Below are 15,356 nucleotides of genomic sequence, written 5' to 3'. Positions count from 1 at the left end.
GATACAATAGTAACGATTGAGTGAGATATACGCAGGAAAGAGTGATCACAATGCATAGAGCATAAGCAACTTGTAAAAAAAAGTAAGTCCATCGGAGAAAACCGACCAGTTTCATTAAAGATAAGACTCGATTCAACTGGTAGTCCTTTCACTTGCAGGCCAAGGCGATCGCCTGAGTCGGTGTAGAGTAGAAGAAGAACAGGGTGCCGATGATGCAGTAGAGAGCTTGAAGGGCTCTCAGCTTACAGGTTGGGAATAGGTTGTCCGAACTCACCAATCAAGATCATGCCCTCCAACTGTTTGTGGGGTTAGTCGAAAGGCGGTTGGGATGTATTTACAAACGCACCCAGTTGCTCTTGCCGTCCGCGACGACATAATTGACGGTTAGGACTGCGAGAAGGAGACATACGGCCTGCATGGGATCGAAAAGGAAGGACATAGGTTTGTCAGCGCCCCAGCCGACAATGACGATAAGGCTGCGAGAACCGTGGCAAGAGTCAGAGAGATGAAGCGGAGCAGAGGTGGATCGTTGCTTACGGGATAACGAATAAGGCGATTTGCTAGGAAAGGAATAAATCATCAGCTAGTCAAATAACGAAGGAAGATACATACGATGCTTGAGCCGACAGCTATGCTCAGGCTCAGAGTCAGCTTGTCCTTAACGGAGCTCGTAACGGCGGAGACATGTTCCGCAATGTTACCAGCGATCGGGAGGAGTACAATGCCAACAAATGCCTTGGAGACTTTGCCGGACTCGGTCAGGCCATTGATTGAGTCGACCAGGTATTCAGCCACAAGTGCGACCAACTGAGCATAGTTAATTTCATGCAAGATTTCGAGGAGTAGAAGTGGGTCTGACCACAGTGACGATAACCAGTAGTCCGAGGCAAACGGCAATGTGCAATTCAGGTGTTGGGATTTGTTCGCTTTGCTCGCGGATAGCTTGAAGCCCGGTCCTAGACTCAGTCTCTTCCGGTTCTGATGTCAGATTGGCACATTGCATTGGCGCCACTGGGGGAACGCGAGTGGTAGGTGTTGGTGGAAAGACCTGTAGCTCGACAGTCGGGGACTCGCACTGCCCAGCGCTGACGCGATCTCGAATCCACGGTGTAGATATGAGAATGTCAGCGCTGTCGTCGGCATATACTTCCTTGTGAGAAACAAGTTGAAATACAAGATAACCGCCATAAACTGCACCATAATGCGCGTTAGACACGAAAGAAAATGGGAGTGAAAGATTACCGAAAAGCAAAATTAAGGCCATCTGACACGGTGTTAGCATTGGACAGGTAGAGAGACTGTAGCGCACTCCGTGACTGAAGCGCAGGATTTGGACCTGTGTTTGGATCTCGTCCGCTCCGCTCGAATCGGCGCTGAACTTGTATAGCATCGGGAGGAGGACGGCGACGACGCTGAGCGTGAGGAGAGAGCTGTTCAACTGTGCAGCGCCTGTTATTTGTTAGCCACGAAGAGTTCGGATGAAAGCATTCCGAAAATGGGCAAAGGGCTAGAAGATTGCACTGTCTAGCGCCTTGTCTGATCTACGGCACGCATTTGCAGAGAACGAAAATAAATACGCACCCATGGCGAACCCTTGCTCGGAGAACCTCATCCCGCCCAGGAAGAAACACATTCCAAGAACCAGTACTAGCAATTGAGTTGAGTAACAGCAGTTGGACCAAATATGGCAACAATGATGGACCGCGTACGGAGGTTTCCAAGGATGGAGCCGATGACTAGCACATTAGGATAGCAAAGGCTGTAAATTTAGAACTTACGGGAGGATTGAACGATATCAAGTTCACAGTGGATTAGCGCGATAATCTGAGTATTAAGGTTTAGATCTCAGGCTGCCAGTGCGCCGACACATCAGGCCGTAACCGAGACGCGAAGACTTACAGCCACGATGAGTTCCACACTAGGATCCGAATTAACTCGTGCTTAAAATGAGGCAGAAGCGCACGTACACATTGCCCTGCCATACCAATGAAATGGTTCCGAAATCCACTGGCAGATAACTCACAAGTGTAGCGTTTATTAGACCTGCCATTGCCTGACCCACGCGGAGAGATACCTCCTCGGTCGCGAACGACAGAAGCTGGTGATAAAATGTCGGTTATTTTCCCGAGCATGAGAAGACGGAAGGCACGGACATGCGCGAGAGGAATGATACCAATGAAGGATGCTGTGGTGATAATGTGAATATAGATGACCACCCGCAGACATGGCCAATGGCAAAACCGGTAGACGCACTGGAGAAGATCGCAGCATGTTGTTCGGGAACAGCAAAATGAAGTGTAAACTGGGACGCGATCAGGCAAGAGGCGCGGTTTTGCAGAGAGCTCACCGAGACAGGTATGAAAGAAAGCAAAAGATTAAACCCTGTGGTGCGTGAGAAGCTTTCCCTACGCAGCGGAGGACAAGTGGACGTACAAGAGTAAAAAATTATATTCCTGATACTCGTCGAGATATTGGGGGACGGCGCAAGTTTCTTTGCCGGCGTGAATGGGTTGTTCCAGTTGACCCTGGCCAGCGCATTCTTGATAGCCTCCCAGCCACTCTGGGTTCTAACGCCGCCTTGAAGGCTTTGCTGTGATGCAACGGTTGTCCGACGTCGAGCGATCGGTTCGGGGTAACTTTGGCCCTGTCCCTCCTCGGCCCTAGTTAGTGTGTGTGTTGAGCGTTTCCGCAGGGGCCTCCGGGAGTCATTCGTGGCAATTGAACTTGCTGTGACGATTGGTACTAGCGTGTGAGTAGTGTATATGCCCTGCTGTTGAACGGTGAGGGACTCGGATTGAGAAGACATGATTCAGAAGAAGTTTCGGGAGAGTGGATGATGGAGAATGCGAGCTGAAGTTCCTCTTTATAAGGCTCTCAAGGCTGTACATCCGTGTTTGGACTCTGGCACAACGATTTGGCCACACTGTGGGTCCATCGACAAATACAACAACGGGCATTGTACTTCAAGTTCTATTGTCGTTGTTTTCTGTTGTCAAGTAAAAGAGTATCAGCGACGAAGAAGTGTGATAGAAACATGGGATAAGAAAACCTTATATTTGGGTCTTTTGTGGAGGCTCGGCGTCTGGAAGGGATTTATGTAGAAGCAGGAAATGCCACTGGCCATTGAGCCTGAATGACCAACTAAGAGCTTGTGTGAAGCGGGACAGAACTATCTCTGTGACATGCACTAGGTCGAAGGCGTCTGCGCGTTGCATCCACAAGTACTGGATGACGGTCATCGGGATGAGGTAATTTTTTGTGAGTGTCACAGTGAGTCACACCGTGCGGTGCTTGTCATTGATGTGATGCGCTGCGTGATCGCCGCTGAGGCAATTTGCGTTCTATGTCAGATGTGCAACTTGCGGAGGCTCAACACATCTCGACTAGTATATCGGTTAGTACACGCGCCTGTCATGTTCATTCGTGCGCGCGAAAGCTGGGTTCGACTCCCAGGTCGAGAGATTAATTTTGGCAAGCGCTTGGTCAACTCCTGCCTTCCCCTCTTTTTATCGATGGCCAAACCTTGTTTTCGCATATCTGTTACGTCCTAGTTCCAACTGTGTCGCCCGTGTGGCACTCCCTCTTCTACCCTATCGCATGCATGGCGGCGGCGCTTATCAGCAATCAATGCATCAACACTACCCTTCTTTTCTCCGGTCTCGACTCTGGCCTTCCCAACGGCAGTGCCAAGGACCACTTGTCCGTGGTCAGCGCGCATAAGGAGACAAACAATAGTGCTGTTGAGCTTGAACTGTGTATACCCGCAGCTCTCGCATAATAGGCACCATATATTTGTTCTGGACGGACGCCTTCCTCGGTGCCTCATTCTTTTGGGCAAAGATTTGCGTTGTCATGAAGGGATGTGTACATCTTGAGCTGTCAATGGTCGCGCGGTCTGATCTGACCGACACGAAGGCAGCCCCGGGTATCGAAGTATGTGGAGAAAATCTTTCCTTCTTCCTCTCGTCTTCAATTTTACCCTTTGGTTTTCCTGCGCTGCTCCCTCCGCCTTGAATATTCGAATCAGAGTCCTGCTCAATGCTCTGGCTCATCGCGAGCGTTTTCCTATTTGCGTTCACTGGCGGCTTCGTCAATGCCATCCCAAAAGTGATGAGGACAGGCAAGTACTTGTATACGGAGGACGGGACAAGATTTTTCATTCGAGGAATCGCGTACCAGACGCAAGGTTGGCCTCTGATTGTCTTCATGAGTGATATTCACTGAGTATTCCAGGCCTCGTCATTCCTGGACCCGACAATCCATTGAATCAGCCCTCGACCTGTACGTTCCTTCTCTGCTCAACCCTCCATAAAGCTATCATTGACTAGCCTACCAGACGTTGACAATTTAGCTGACGGCGCTGCTTGTCAACGAGACTTGCCATTCCTTCAACAATTGGGCGTCAATGCTATCCGGGCCTACTCAGCCAATGCCTCGCTCAACCATGATGCTTGTATGGAAGCTTTCAGCAAAGCGGGAATCTATGTTATGTGCGTGTGTTTCTTTTCTTCCCCGCCTATGCGGCAGCACGCTGGAGTTTGGCGCCAACATATCGGTGGATTCTCCCGCGCCGCCCGACGCCGTCATTCGATTTTAATCCGTATGCTATAATTGCTAACGTCTCTACAGCTTGGACCTAACACTCCGTGAGACGCGCCGTTCAAGTTGAATACCTATCGGACTGATGCAAGAGACTAGCCCTCAACGGCTCAATCGACACCAATCTTCCTATGTGGAGTACCAACACGCTGGACCAGTTTCTCCGTACAATCGACGCGTTCAAAAAGTACGACAATGTTCTCGCATATAATGTCGGCAACGAGGTCATGACGCCGTCTGGTGGCTCACAATCTGCGCCATTCATATTGTCAGCTGCGCGAGATGTCAAAGCTTATCTGTAAGTCTCTTTTCTATCCCGAAAGATTTGCCTTGAGAATACTTGGAAGGAACTCTATTCAATCCTCAGCTCTGGTTGGGTACGCGTCAATAGACGGCATGCCCCCATTCGTCGACAACAATGCCGACTTTTTAGCATGCAATCATCCAGACGGGCATGGCGCCGCCATCGACTTATTCGGTTTGAACAACTAGTTTGTCCAGTTATTTCATGCATGTTTTTTTTTACTAATTCTGTATTATAGTGAATGGTGTGGTGATGACAGCAAAACTCGGTTCGATAGTATGAATTCGCGGTACACGGACTATCCAGTCGCCGCTTATTTGTGAGTCTTGAAAACTCGAAAAGAATTGTCACAGAACTAACTTCGATTGCAAGCTCTGAGTTTGGGAGCTTGAATTGCAATCCTCCTGCGCGCATTTGGACGGAGGTGCCGGTGATGTACAGGTCCGTTGTCCATTCGTTACCCTGTGATTATACCAACCGAATTTAACCAGTACTCCCATGACGAACGTCTGGTCAGGCGGCGTTGCGTTTAGCTACTTCTCCGTCATGAGCCGAGGTCACGATTTTGGCATGGCAAAGCTCTCCTCCGACAATCGTAGCGTCTCCACCAACACTGACTTCAACAACCTTGCGAAGCAGTACAATGCCATTGCATCCACACTCCCCAAAACACCTGCGCAGTCATCTGTGTCGCAGACGAACCTCCCTACTTGCCCAACTGGCCTCAATGCAACATCTTCGGGTGCCCTTCCACCCACGCCTGACGATGATGCGTGCGGTTGCTTGGCTGACTCCCTGATGTGTCGTTTCGCGCCGCCCAAAGCTGATTATACGGTGACAATGGGGAATTTGGTTGGTGTCGCATGCGGACTGATGGGGCAAATGGGTGATCCAACGCCGTGCAAAGATATTTCGGCAGATGGAATCAAGGGTGTTTATGGCAAGGTTGCGATGTGTGATCCCAGTGAGTCGTGTTATTTCTTGTCTTCCACGGAAAATGTGAATTAACAATGTCTCCGTTAGCCATTCGCCTTTCTTATGTCATGTCCCAATATTACGAAGCCGCGCATGGCGTTCCAGATGCATGCAGCTTCGCGGGCAATGCGACTATCAACCCAAATGGCAAGGCCGGCACACAAGCGCTTGCCAGCAAATGTATACCCAGCGCTGCGGTCTTTACCCCAAAGCCTCCGCCAGTTCTGGTGCCCGTCTCTCAACCGAGCCAGAGCGGGAGTGGGAAGGGCGGAGGAAGTGGCGGCGGCAACAATAATGGGAACGGCGGCGGTTCCAACACAAATGGTGGTGTCAGTGGACTGAAACTTGGCCTCGGAGTGGGAACACTGGGAGCGGGGATTGGCTCACTCTTGTTATGGACACTAACAGTTTAGATGCACTTCTAAGTGCATTTGTGGTTTGGGGCTCGGACTTTGAAGTGTATCTCGACTGAGATTTTCGGCAATCGTTTGAAATTACTTAATCTACTGCAGTATTAAAACTATATACATCTTTAAATCTCTTGTGACATCGTTGGAGTGGGCACTAGTACTTCAAAGATACTTTATGGGCTCACGTGCTGAACGAAAGACGCGTCAATAAAAGACAACAACGCGTGACTGTCACGTTTACACTCTTGCTTTCACTCCTCCAGCACCAACTCGTCGACACCTCGCCGTCGACCTCATCATCATCCAACAACAACACTCGCACCCCCCACCCAACTCAACAACAGCAGCATGTCTGGCCGTGGCAAAGGTGGCAAGGTGCGTCCTATCATCGTCTTTTAGTTTGGATGTGGCATGCTCATCGTCGTGCTCGTCGCTGTTAGGGTCTCGGAAAGGGCGGAGCCAAGCGTCACCGCAAGATTCTCCGCGACAACATTCAAGGTGCGTTCTCGCCTTGCGCTACCCCAGCCCACCACTGACATTCACTTCAGGTATCACTAAGCCCGCTATCCGTCGTCTCGCCCGTCGTGGAGGAGTGAAGCGTATCTCTGGTCTTATTTACGAAGAGACTCGCGGTGTCCTCAAAATCTTCCTCGAGAACGTCATCCGCGACTCGGTCACCTATACTGAGCATGCCAAACGGTGAGTATCCCCTCTTGTTCTTAGCGACGCTGTTGCTGACGATGACGATAGCAAAACGGTCACGGCGCTCGACGTTGTATACGCTCTGAAGCGCTCCGGTCGTACCCTTTACGGTTTCGGGGCTTAAACTAGATGTGGGGTGTTGCGTGGTATGTCACCTAGAGCCTCGTTTGACCCTGAGCTGATCGTGACGTGTAGCATTGCGCACGGACCATCTCTTGGCTTTGCCAGTGTATTTTCATGTTGTACACATGTACTTGTCCACACTACTCTACGGTTACCATAGCTCAATGAATGTCTGTCATACATTCTTTGTCTCGTCCTTTTCATTCGGACGAAGCGGCTTTGTCACTTCTGCGAGCCTGTTAGTGTAACTGTGTTTCTTTACTTACGAGGAAATCATAGCCTCCTCGCTTAGCACAAGTCTAAGCCTGCTGCCCCTTGGTCTATTGAGGATTGCTTTCATGTTTCCCACCTGGCGGGATGTTGCCAGTGATTGAACCATGTCGTTTTACAAGATAGTCAGGAGATTGGAGTTTGCAAGCGTATTTTGTGGCATTCTAACGACTGTTACCCTCCAGAGAGTATATCGACGCTGCCAATTCGGGACACGCATTCGAGAGGAAGCAACCTGAGGGTAGGCCGAGAAATAGGCGAACAGGCTTTCGGGCAAATGAATCGAAGACAACCAGGCGTGCGTGTCGATGAGAGCATCGGTCGTCGACGGTCACTTGTCCTTGGCAGGTAAGCTCTCCCACTATCGAGGTCACGGCGATCGTTCATTTCAAAGAATGGGTGCAGATGCGAAGGCGAAGCGGTGGCTATTTCGGATCCAAGGGTCATCTTGCAAGACTTCAATTGAAGAACTTCCAAGTACTGGTAATGATTCGGATACTGTGAGGGATGGACCATCTGTGAGAGTATGTCAGTCTGAGAGATAGAGGGATTTATGGGCCATATTACGAGCCCTCAAGGCCTCAAGCCGGACTTGAACCCGGTCTATTTGAAGCTAGACAAAAAATCATGATGCTAGGAGGGCTTACTTAGATTCAGAGTGCCCCCAATCGAGTAGTAGTCGCTCGTGCAGACGTTTGATTGCAGATATGCGCAGTTTTCAGCCAAAGAGTAGGTGACATTATGACCCAAGCCGGGGATATAGATTCCGAGTCCTTCCAGTGCAGAGGACAGAAGTCTGGTTGCAGCGCCGCGTGACTTTCTGATCAAGAGCCTGTGACCACGGAAGCTTTCTCAAACTCAACGCTTTCTGAAACTTCGACCAGTCAACAGCGTGGAGCTCTGTACCTCAATCGCACCCGTTCAAGACAAACTGAATCCATATCCTGCAATTCTCTCACAATAGTGACGTGTTAGTGGTGTCAATTGACCTAAAAACCGCGTCTCTTTCTGAGTGGGCCAACAAGAAGCTTTGACGTCGGGCACAAGCGCAGCACTCTTCGCCCGAAATTGCTCCAACAATTCGACCAAGTCTCAAAAAGAGCCGATCTCGTGGAGGGGCGGCCCGCCCATCAGATAGTCAGCAGGACAACCAAGGTGAACCAAGGCAAGGTAATTAGGTGTCCGTGGTTTATCCACGGACCGAGAACGACTTCTTTCGAAACCTTTGGGGCGCGCTGCGACACCACATAAAAGGCCAAGCAACGATGGACAGCACTCACCTTTGAGCCAAAAGACCAACTAGTCATGGGTTTCTTCACCTCTTCTTTCGCTCTCCTCGCTGTCGCTGTCGCTAGCGCGTCTGCGTTGCTGATTCCGACCAACGCTACCTTTTCCTCTACCGATCTTTCCGCTCGGGGTGTTCAGGGCACCGGCCAAGGCACATTTAACGGCTTCTTCTGGACCAACTTTGCCACTAGCGGCTTCAGCAGCAATATTTTCACCAACATCGCTGGCGGCCAGTACAAGATCCAGTGGAGCGGCTCCGGGGACTTCGTAGTTGGACAAGGTTTCAATCCCGGTAGCAAATCCAAGTGAGCCTTCGCTTCATTTAGATTCGTCGCGCTAAATGATCTTCCTCTAAAGAGTCGTCAATTTCAATGCTCAATGGGGACCGAATCCTGCCTCGGCGTCTTTGCTTTCCGTATACGGTGGGTACTTCCTATCATGTGCCAGCACGAGAGGCTGATGATGAATCAGGATGGTCGACCAGCCCGCTCGTCGAGTACTACATCAACGAGCAATCGAACAACTTCAACCTCGCCACCGCCAACCCTGGAACCACACACAAGGGCACGGTCACATCTGACGGAAGTGTCTACGACATCTACGAGCACCAGCAAGTCAACCAGCCTTCCATCCAGGGAACTGCGACGTTCCAACAATACATCTCCGTTCGCCAGAACAAGCGCACGAGCGGCAGCGTCACCGTCCAAAACCACGTCAACGCCTGGGCGTCGCTCGGTATGCCGCTTGGCACCATGAACTACCAGGTCGTCGCAGTTGAAGGCTTGGGCAGCTCAGGCCAGGCCACCGTCACGGTCAGCTAAGGGACACTTTGCATCAGTACAAAATCAAATGGTTCAAATATGTATTTGTTTCTCGCGCATTGAGTTCACGACAATGTCCACGGTGTATTAGCGAATCCGACCCGTCGGTTAGTATTGTCCCATGCAGAGTAAAATCGCTCCAGAAATACTTGGCCTTGGGCAAGCAATCAACGTTAATCAACCCGAAGACATGACAAAGGCTCACCGGCAATGCATCCTCCCGGCGTGGGCATGTTCGAAACCGCGAGATAAATCATGTCGGGACGGCCACCAATAGCAGTGTTTAGTGTCGGCGGCCATATCTGAGCGCTCGGCGGGAACTCATATGTCACACCGTCTAGCGTCCCTCAATGCTCCGAGTAGTAGAAACTATCGAGAAGTTGGCTCACTGATAGTGAAGAACAAACTCTGAAGAATCTGGTACTGTGCTGCTGTGATTTGGAAGAGGCCTAAGTGTGTGTCGGTGGAAAGGGTCGCTCCGATTGCCTGTCCATACGCTGCAAACTCGTTAGACCCAAGCCACAAGAGGGTCGTCCCTGATTAGGCTTGTATTCAGATACCAGGAACGGAAAATAACCAGGGTACCAAACCAGTGTCAGCACGTGCAGGCCCGGATTGGATGACAACGCTGTTTGGGCCGGCGCCATACTTGATCGTTTGCGTGTAACCATAGTAGAGATCGAAGTTGGTTTCTACTTTTTTTAATGGACGGTCTTAGAGAACGGCACAATAATACCGATGGGACTAGAACCAGTATAAGAAAATGTTGATGACAAGCCTATTAAAAAAGCGTACACCCAGTTGATAGACCCTACAAATCTTGAGGGATCCACACCACCTGAGACAAGCTTTTTAGTTTTTTTGGGGGGGCAATGATGCAAAGTCAGTCACCGAAAGTGATCTCGCCGTTGAAATGGCCGTTGACATCAATAGGCTCCAACGAGATGCCGATAACATTTTGGGAGACAAGTCCTTGACTTGAAATATAATCAGCATGACCAGAGCCTGCGGTCAGTGGGATAGCGACCTGAATGCGTTGTCCATGACTGTAGAGACCTCCGAATTGTCGGTTTCTAAAGTGTCAATAGCTGCAAATCTTGTCAGTCTCGACATCGGCAATAACAAGTCGCATACTCAAATCTACAGGCCCAAGTCTGTAATTTGCCGATCATAAGTCTTGTATTGAATGAGAGTGCGCGACCTACCCCAAAACACCGTCCACTGCACTCATGTGAAAAAACTGGGCTAACAGCCAATGAACACACAAAGCATACCTCCGACAAAATCATCGCCCTCCCAGCTGGGAAGGCCAACGCCAATGGATTGGTTGATGATCGTGACTCCAGGAGCAATAGTGACCTGGTCAAGATATTCCGTGCCCTAGACATTCGTCTGTCAAGAAAGAACCTTCCAAATGAAGTGCGGACAAAAAGCTCATTATTTCCGTTGCCTCTGTAGTAGAAATACGGAACTTCCTGTGGAGAAAAGGATGTGAGTCTAAATTCCGCCAGTAGAAGCAGCACATACCACGTCGACGCCAGTGTTGATACTGAAGTCTGATGAATAAGCGTAGTCACAGACGGATAAAAGTATGTATACCTTGTGTTTGTTTGGACATATGCGCGTGTGCTGCCGACCCAGGTGTTTCCACTACCAGTGTCGACAATCAAGCTGTCTGTTCCCCAAATTGGTTGCATCCTTACTCAAACACGGTTAACTCACAAAATGTAGGCGGATTTCCGACACCGATCGATGCCTGTGAGCAAGTTAAGTTTCAAAACATTCTCAATAATGCCTAAGTTCACGAACCGTATAGTGAGAGTTAGCGCCAGCACTGAGAATAGTCTGCGATTGTCTCTTTCGGCTGGTGTCAACATTGTCGTTGGCTTGTTGAGAGTAGAGATAGTCAATGCGTGCCAGATCGCGGCTCCGGAGTTGTGCTGCAGTGCTATTGAAGTGCTTCTTCACTGTTATCGCGGCATTAGGCCAAGTGGAGGCAGCAGCACAGAGCATGAGGGCGGCTGGGAGGTAGCACGCCAACGGGAAAGCGGATAAGAGTTTGTGCATGTTCTACGGCGGAATTTTTGCTGCGGGGGCACTCGAGATGAGCCGAATGTCTGCGTATATAGCGAGCCAAAGCTGTATATGCGGAATCTGTCAAAAGTCAGAGACTGCAAACATATAGTGGTGATAGAGAGCGAGACAATTCACGTTGGAAGAACGAGATGGAAAAGTGAGTACTAATACTTAATTTCACATCATCTAGCCTCTGGTTCTCTGGTGGCAGGCATTGAAGGGCTCAATCTCCGAGGCCGCAGAATTTCAAGTTGCGAATTGAGATATTTCGAGGACTGGAGTGCAATAGATAGCGGCGCTGTATTGAAGCTATCATGTTAGCAGTGGCGTCCTGGTATGTCGAGGGCCGAAGCATATCTCAAGGTTCTGTAAGAACCCAAGAGTGAAAGAGGGAAAGTGGTCGAGACTTACGTCATCGGTGGCAGTGTCTCTTCGACCTGGTTTCGTTTTTCTTCTTTAGTCGGACAAGCTACCCTTCGGCACAGACACAATCGGTGGCGGCGACCCTCACTGGCAAAGGAGAGACTACCAATGCCAGAAAACTTCCCTTCCGAACTTCTCGTTCAAATCTGTTCAAATTCTATCACATGTGATTATCATTGTGTGCTTTGGGGAGCTGTTTCGCGTCGTCCCACTCGTTTGTCGAAGGTGGAAGGATGTAGTGGATACCGATCCGGCCTTGCGAAGCCTTGCGAACTAGGGGCTGACATCGCGTTCATGGGAAGTTGTTGAGAAGTCAAACGGAGATCATATTTCGATTGCGACTATATAAAAGCTCAGGCTCTTTTCCTTCATCAGTCCATCCCCGTGGTTATGGAGGAGGCTTTTCAAGCTACGCAACCTGCGCTTCTAGATGTGTTCCCTGCGGAGCTGTTAGTGCGAGTCTTGTCGCATCTATCCTACGACGACTTGCTTCTCGTTGTTCCACTAGTTTGCAGGGCGTGGCAGCATTTAGTGAATACAGATCCGCTTCTCAAAATCAAAACATTCAAGAAGGCCAGCGATATTTATGTGGACATCGGTCAGTGACATTTTCGCCTTGGCTTTCAAGTTTTGCTGACTTATCAATATCGGTCTCAAGGCTTGGAGCCTGAGGACTCGGATGAATCACTCGATGAAGATGAAGATGAAAATGAAGAAGATAAAGAAGTCTCTGATGAGACCAAACCAGAACCTGTGGTGGTTAGTACGCGACATGGACCATATTAGAACCTTGTTAACTTGATTCCTGGACACCAAAAGCTCCACCCTTTACTGGGCATCATCTCGTACATGGTCGGAGAGGACATCCAAAGCCTGCGACTCTACCACAATCACTGGAACTGCAGGTTAGACGAACTCGTCTCGTACCCCGCCGCCAACGACTTGGCCACGATCCCCGCTGTGCATTCGATTTGGATGTATCTGTCGGACCTGCCGGCGCCGCTCGACGAAGACTTCCCGGTCAAGGTCAGCAACCCCAGCGGTGTCACTGTCCTCGACATCTTCTTGGCTTTCGAAGAAACGTGCGTACGTTTCACTGACATACTGTACCGGCCAACGCGACCAGCGTTTACACATCCAAAATAGGGCACAACAGATGGTGGAAACGGCCGATGATGGTATGATGACTGTGCAGGACGCCTTGCGACAATTCTTGTTCGTTCTCCCCCTTTCTTGTCGTTCCATTCTTATGACAACTGCAGATTTTACAGTGGATTTTCGGATGTCAAGCGTCGTGGTCGGCATTTGACTACAAGGATTGTCATGTCTTCGTAGACTAGTACAACTACAAACATTAATGGATACACATGTCCGTCATGCAGCGTTCGCTGGCTGAGGCCCAAGCTTTAAAATTACCCTCGGAAGCTTCCGATCCTCCTCCCTGATCGTTTCTAGCGGCGCTGCATCTCCATCCGAATCCGGTAAATCACTCAGCTCGCTGCTATCTGAGTCTCTCTCCTTGTTCGCCGCTTGACGCTTTGGATTTGCAGGCCGAGGGCTGTTACTCGCCGACACCGGGGCAGAATTCTTTCCTTTGCGCTCTCTCAAGGTCCTATCACTCGGGATTGGAGCGGTTCGCGCAGACGCTGACGACAAAGAAATGGGAGTGCCGTCAATGGAGTTGAATATCTCAACAGTTCTGTCGAGCCAAGGATGCGCGTTCTTCGGGGGTAGAGACTGTCTCCCTGCGCGTTTCCTTTTGGTGGCCTTTTCCAGCTACCATTAACATTAGAACTTCAGTCCATCCGAGAGCTTTTGACGCACCAAGATCAAGTTTTCCACACTCCACCACTCATTTTCGCAATGGCCAGCCAGTCCAGCCAGGTGGGCCAAGGCGCCACTGGCTAATGCACGATCACCATATCCACCCTCTAACACACTGATCAGCCTCCCCTTGGCATATTTGTCTGCAAACGCTCGTGCGTCTCGGGCAAATCGATTGTAAAAGGTCGTCGGGACGCGGCGGTTATGGCGAGACATAGAAGTCAACTCGTGTTCCGAAGCATCCATTCCACAACTGCGGGATAATGTCAGGCCAGAACGGAAAATGGAGTGTTGGGCACTAACCTAATAAATACAAGCACATCTTCGCCTTCTCCGCCAGTTTGCTTTAAAAACTCTTCAGCCCGGCGCAGTATTCTGCTATACTCCTCCTCGTACAGAACGTCAAAGTGTTCGGCCGACTTGTATTCTTGAAGATGCACATTTTCTATGAATTGACCATGGGCTCCATGGAGGGATGTCGAAGCCGCCTGGACAAGAGCAGGTTTACCGTCCTAGTATGACAAGTCAACAACTACATGAAGAGTACAAACGGGCGTCAAGGGGCCTTACCTCACAAGGATACGATAATATATCATGGATCGAGCCTGTTGGGGAACATTGTCAGATATTACCGGGAGAAGAATAGAAAAAAGAGCGCACTATAGTAAACTCTGGGACCCCGTTTTGTGTGGTTGGGTCCACCACCCTCGCTTTCTAGAGTCTGTCGATACGTCTCCTCATTGATTTGCCAGGCAATGGACTGTGTTCCATTGCCTGCCTACAGGCATTAGTACCCTCGAGATTGGTACAAGGTATGAGCGGACCATGGTGTAAATCGATGTCATATATCACAACCCGGTCGATTCCATGGTTTAAATGCGCTATTCACAGTATTTTAAAACAAGTGAAGAAATCAGGAGTAGGGCATACCATGGGCCGCTGCAACCGCAACATTATTCACAAAACAAAACCCTGATGGCGTGTCTTCTCCACAATGGTGGCCGGGTGGTCGGACGGCGACAAAAGCGCGTTGGGTAGGGGTCTTAGATGACATCACAGTATCAACTGCCTCGCAAACGGTGCCGAGAGCGCCTTGTATGGCGTCCAAGGATTCGGGGCAGACTGTGGAGCCAAAAATTAACCGGTAAACGAAGCAGACAGATTCAGGAAACGCACGGTACAAATCCCCTTGAGCCAAATGTGATGGAATCTCCGACCCCTCCTTCTCTATTAGTTCCTTGGACTGGGTGACCCATTTAACCAAGTTTTCGAGATATATGTCTCCGTCGATGTCTCCATGGATGTACTTGACGGCAGGATGGGCAAGGATAGATAGACTGGCAGAGCTTCTAACGATAGCAACTGCAGGTGTATCAGCGGGAGTTCTGGAGCCGCCGAGTGTTCGGGTATTTGAGTGGGCAAGATCCAGTTTGCCTAACTGTGAGGCGAGCTCGTCGGGGTCAACTGCCTTTGATTTCGAGTTGCCACCGGCTCGCGCGACCGCCAGTTCCTCTAGTCGGGCAATTGCGCAAGAAAGTCCAG

The 15,356-nt window shown here is 50.0% G+C and overlaps 7 protein-coding genes across 7 annotated transcripts; 4 read left to right on the top strand and 3 right to left on the bottom strand.

The window, feature by feature from the left end:
* Positions 1–148: 148 nt before the first annotated feature.
* MIND_01354700 (uncharacterized protein) lies at positions 149–2,806 on the bottom strand (the record flags this gene model as incomplete). Its single annotated transcript, XM_037369977.1, has 17 exons — positions 149–225; positions 275–296; positions 347–476; positions 538–560; positions 613–807; positions 860–1,264; positions 1,310–1,449; positions 1,582–1,647; positions 1,710–1,736; positions 1,779–1,824; positions 1,900–1,918; positions 1,968–1,975; positions 2,024–2,098; positions 2,154–2,185; positions 2,254–2,302; positions 2,348–2,382; positions 2,434–2,806. The coding sequence occupies 17 exons, from the start codon at positions 2,804–2,806 to the stop codon at positions 149–151; spliced, it is 1,722 nt and encodes a 573-aa protein (XP_037213533.1).
* Positions 2,807–4,038: 1,232 nt separating this feature from the next.
* MIND_01354600 (1,3-beta-glucanosyltransferase) lies at positions 4,039–6,291 on the top strand (the record flags this gene model as incomplete). Its single annotated transcript, XM_037369976.1, has 10 exons — positions 4,039–4,186; positions 4,234–4,281; positions 4,337–4,490; positions 4,630–4,646; positions 4,699–4,897; positions 4,947–5,090; positions 5,142–5,222; positions 5,276–5,344; positions 5,395–5,867; positions 5,927–6,291. 10 exons carry the CDS (start codon positions 4,039–4,041, stop codon positions 6,289–6,291), a joined length of 1,698 nt encoding a protein of 565 aa, XP_037213532.1.
* A 231-nt stretch (positions 6,292–6,522) lies between these two features.
* Positions 6,523–7,114, top strand: MIND_01354500 (Histone H4; the record flags this gene model as incomplete). Its single annotated transcript, XM_037369975.1, has 4 exons — positions 6,523–6,663; positions 6,729–6,786; positions 6,837–6,987; positions 7,039–7,114. Exons 1-4 carry the CDS (start codon positions 6,637–6,639, stop codon positions 7,112–7,114), a joined length of 312 nt encoding a protein of 103 aa, XP_037213531.1. The 5' UTR covers positions 6,523–6,636.
* A 1,574-nt stretch (positions 7,115–8,688) lies between these two features.
* On the top strand, positions 8,689–9,491 carry MIND_01354400 (Endo-1,4-beta-xylanase; the record flags this gene model as incomplete). The annotated part of the gene is made up of 3 exons (XM_037369974.1): positions 8,689–8,975; positions 9,028–9,092; positions 9,142–9,491. The coding sequence occupies 3 exons, from the start codon at positions 8,689–8,691 to the stop codon at positions 9,489–9,491; spliced, it is 702 nt and encodes a 233-aa protein (XP_037213530.1).
* Positions 9,492–9,556: 65 nt separating this feature from the next.
* MIND_01354300 (Aspartic peptidase A1) lies at positions 9,557–10,162 on the bottom strand (the record flags this gene model as incomplete). The annotated part of the gene is made up of 5 exons (XM_037369973.1): positions 9,557–9,645; positions 9,697–9,828; positions 9,881–9,940; positions 9,988–10,027; positions 10,082–10,162. The coding sequence occupies 5 exons, from the start codon at positions 10,160–10,162 to the stop codon at positions 9,557–9,559; spliced, it is 402 nt and encodes a 133-aa protein (XP_037213529.1).
* Positions 10,163–10,192: 30 nt separating this feature from the next.
* Positions 10,193–11,558, bottom strand: MIND_01354200 (Acid protease; the record flags this gene model as incomplete). Its single annotated transcript, XM_037369972.1, has 12 exons — positions 10,193–10,235; positions 10,287–10,329; positions 10,383–10,468; positions 10,519–10,579; positions 10,626–10,645; positions 10,697–10,712; positions 10,766–10,871; positions 10,919–10,966; positions 11,019–11,040; positions 11,091–11,166; positions 11,214–11,247; positions 11,301–11,558. The coding sequence occupies 12 exons, from the start codon at positions 11,556–11,558 to the stop codon at positions 10,193–10,195; spliced, it is 813 nt and encodes a 270-aa protein (XP_037213528.1).
* Positions 11,559–12,320: 762 nt separating this feature from the next.
* MIND_01354100 (uncharacterized protein) lies at positions 12,321–13,325 on the top strand (the record flags this gene model as incomplete). The annotated part of the gene is made up of 5 exons (XM_037369971.1): positions 12,321–12,588; positions 12,649–12,749; positions 12,810–13,072; positions 13,137–13,205; positions 13,253–13,325. Exons 1-5 carry the CDS (start codon positions 12,381–12,383, stop codon positions 13,323–13,325), a joined length of 714 nt encoding a protein of 237 aa, XP_037213527.1. The 5' UTR covers positions 12,321–12,380.
* Between the last annotated feature and the right edge of the window lie 2,031 nt (positions 13,326–15,356).

The sequence above is a fragment of the Mycena indigotica genome (genome assembly GCF_014461135.1).
Source record: "Mycena indigotica strain 171206Taipei chromosome Unknown Mind.scaff0016, whole genome shotgun sequence".
Classification (NCBI taxonomy): Eukaryota; Fungi; Basidiomycota; class Agaricomycetes; order Agaricales; family Mycenaceae; genus Mycena; species Mycena indigotica.
The sequence above is the reverse complement of the archived record's forward strand: the minus strand, read 5'-3'. Positions and strand labels throughout refer to the sequence as shown.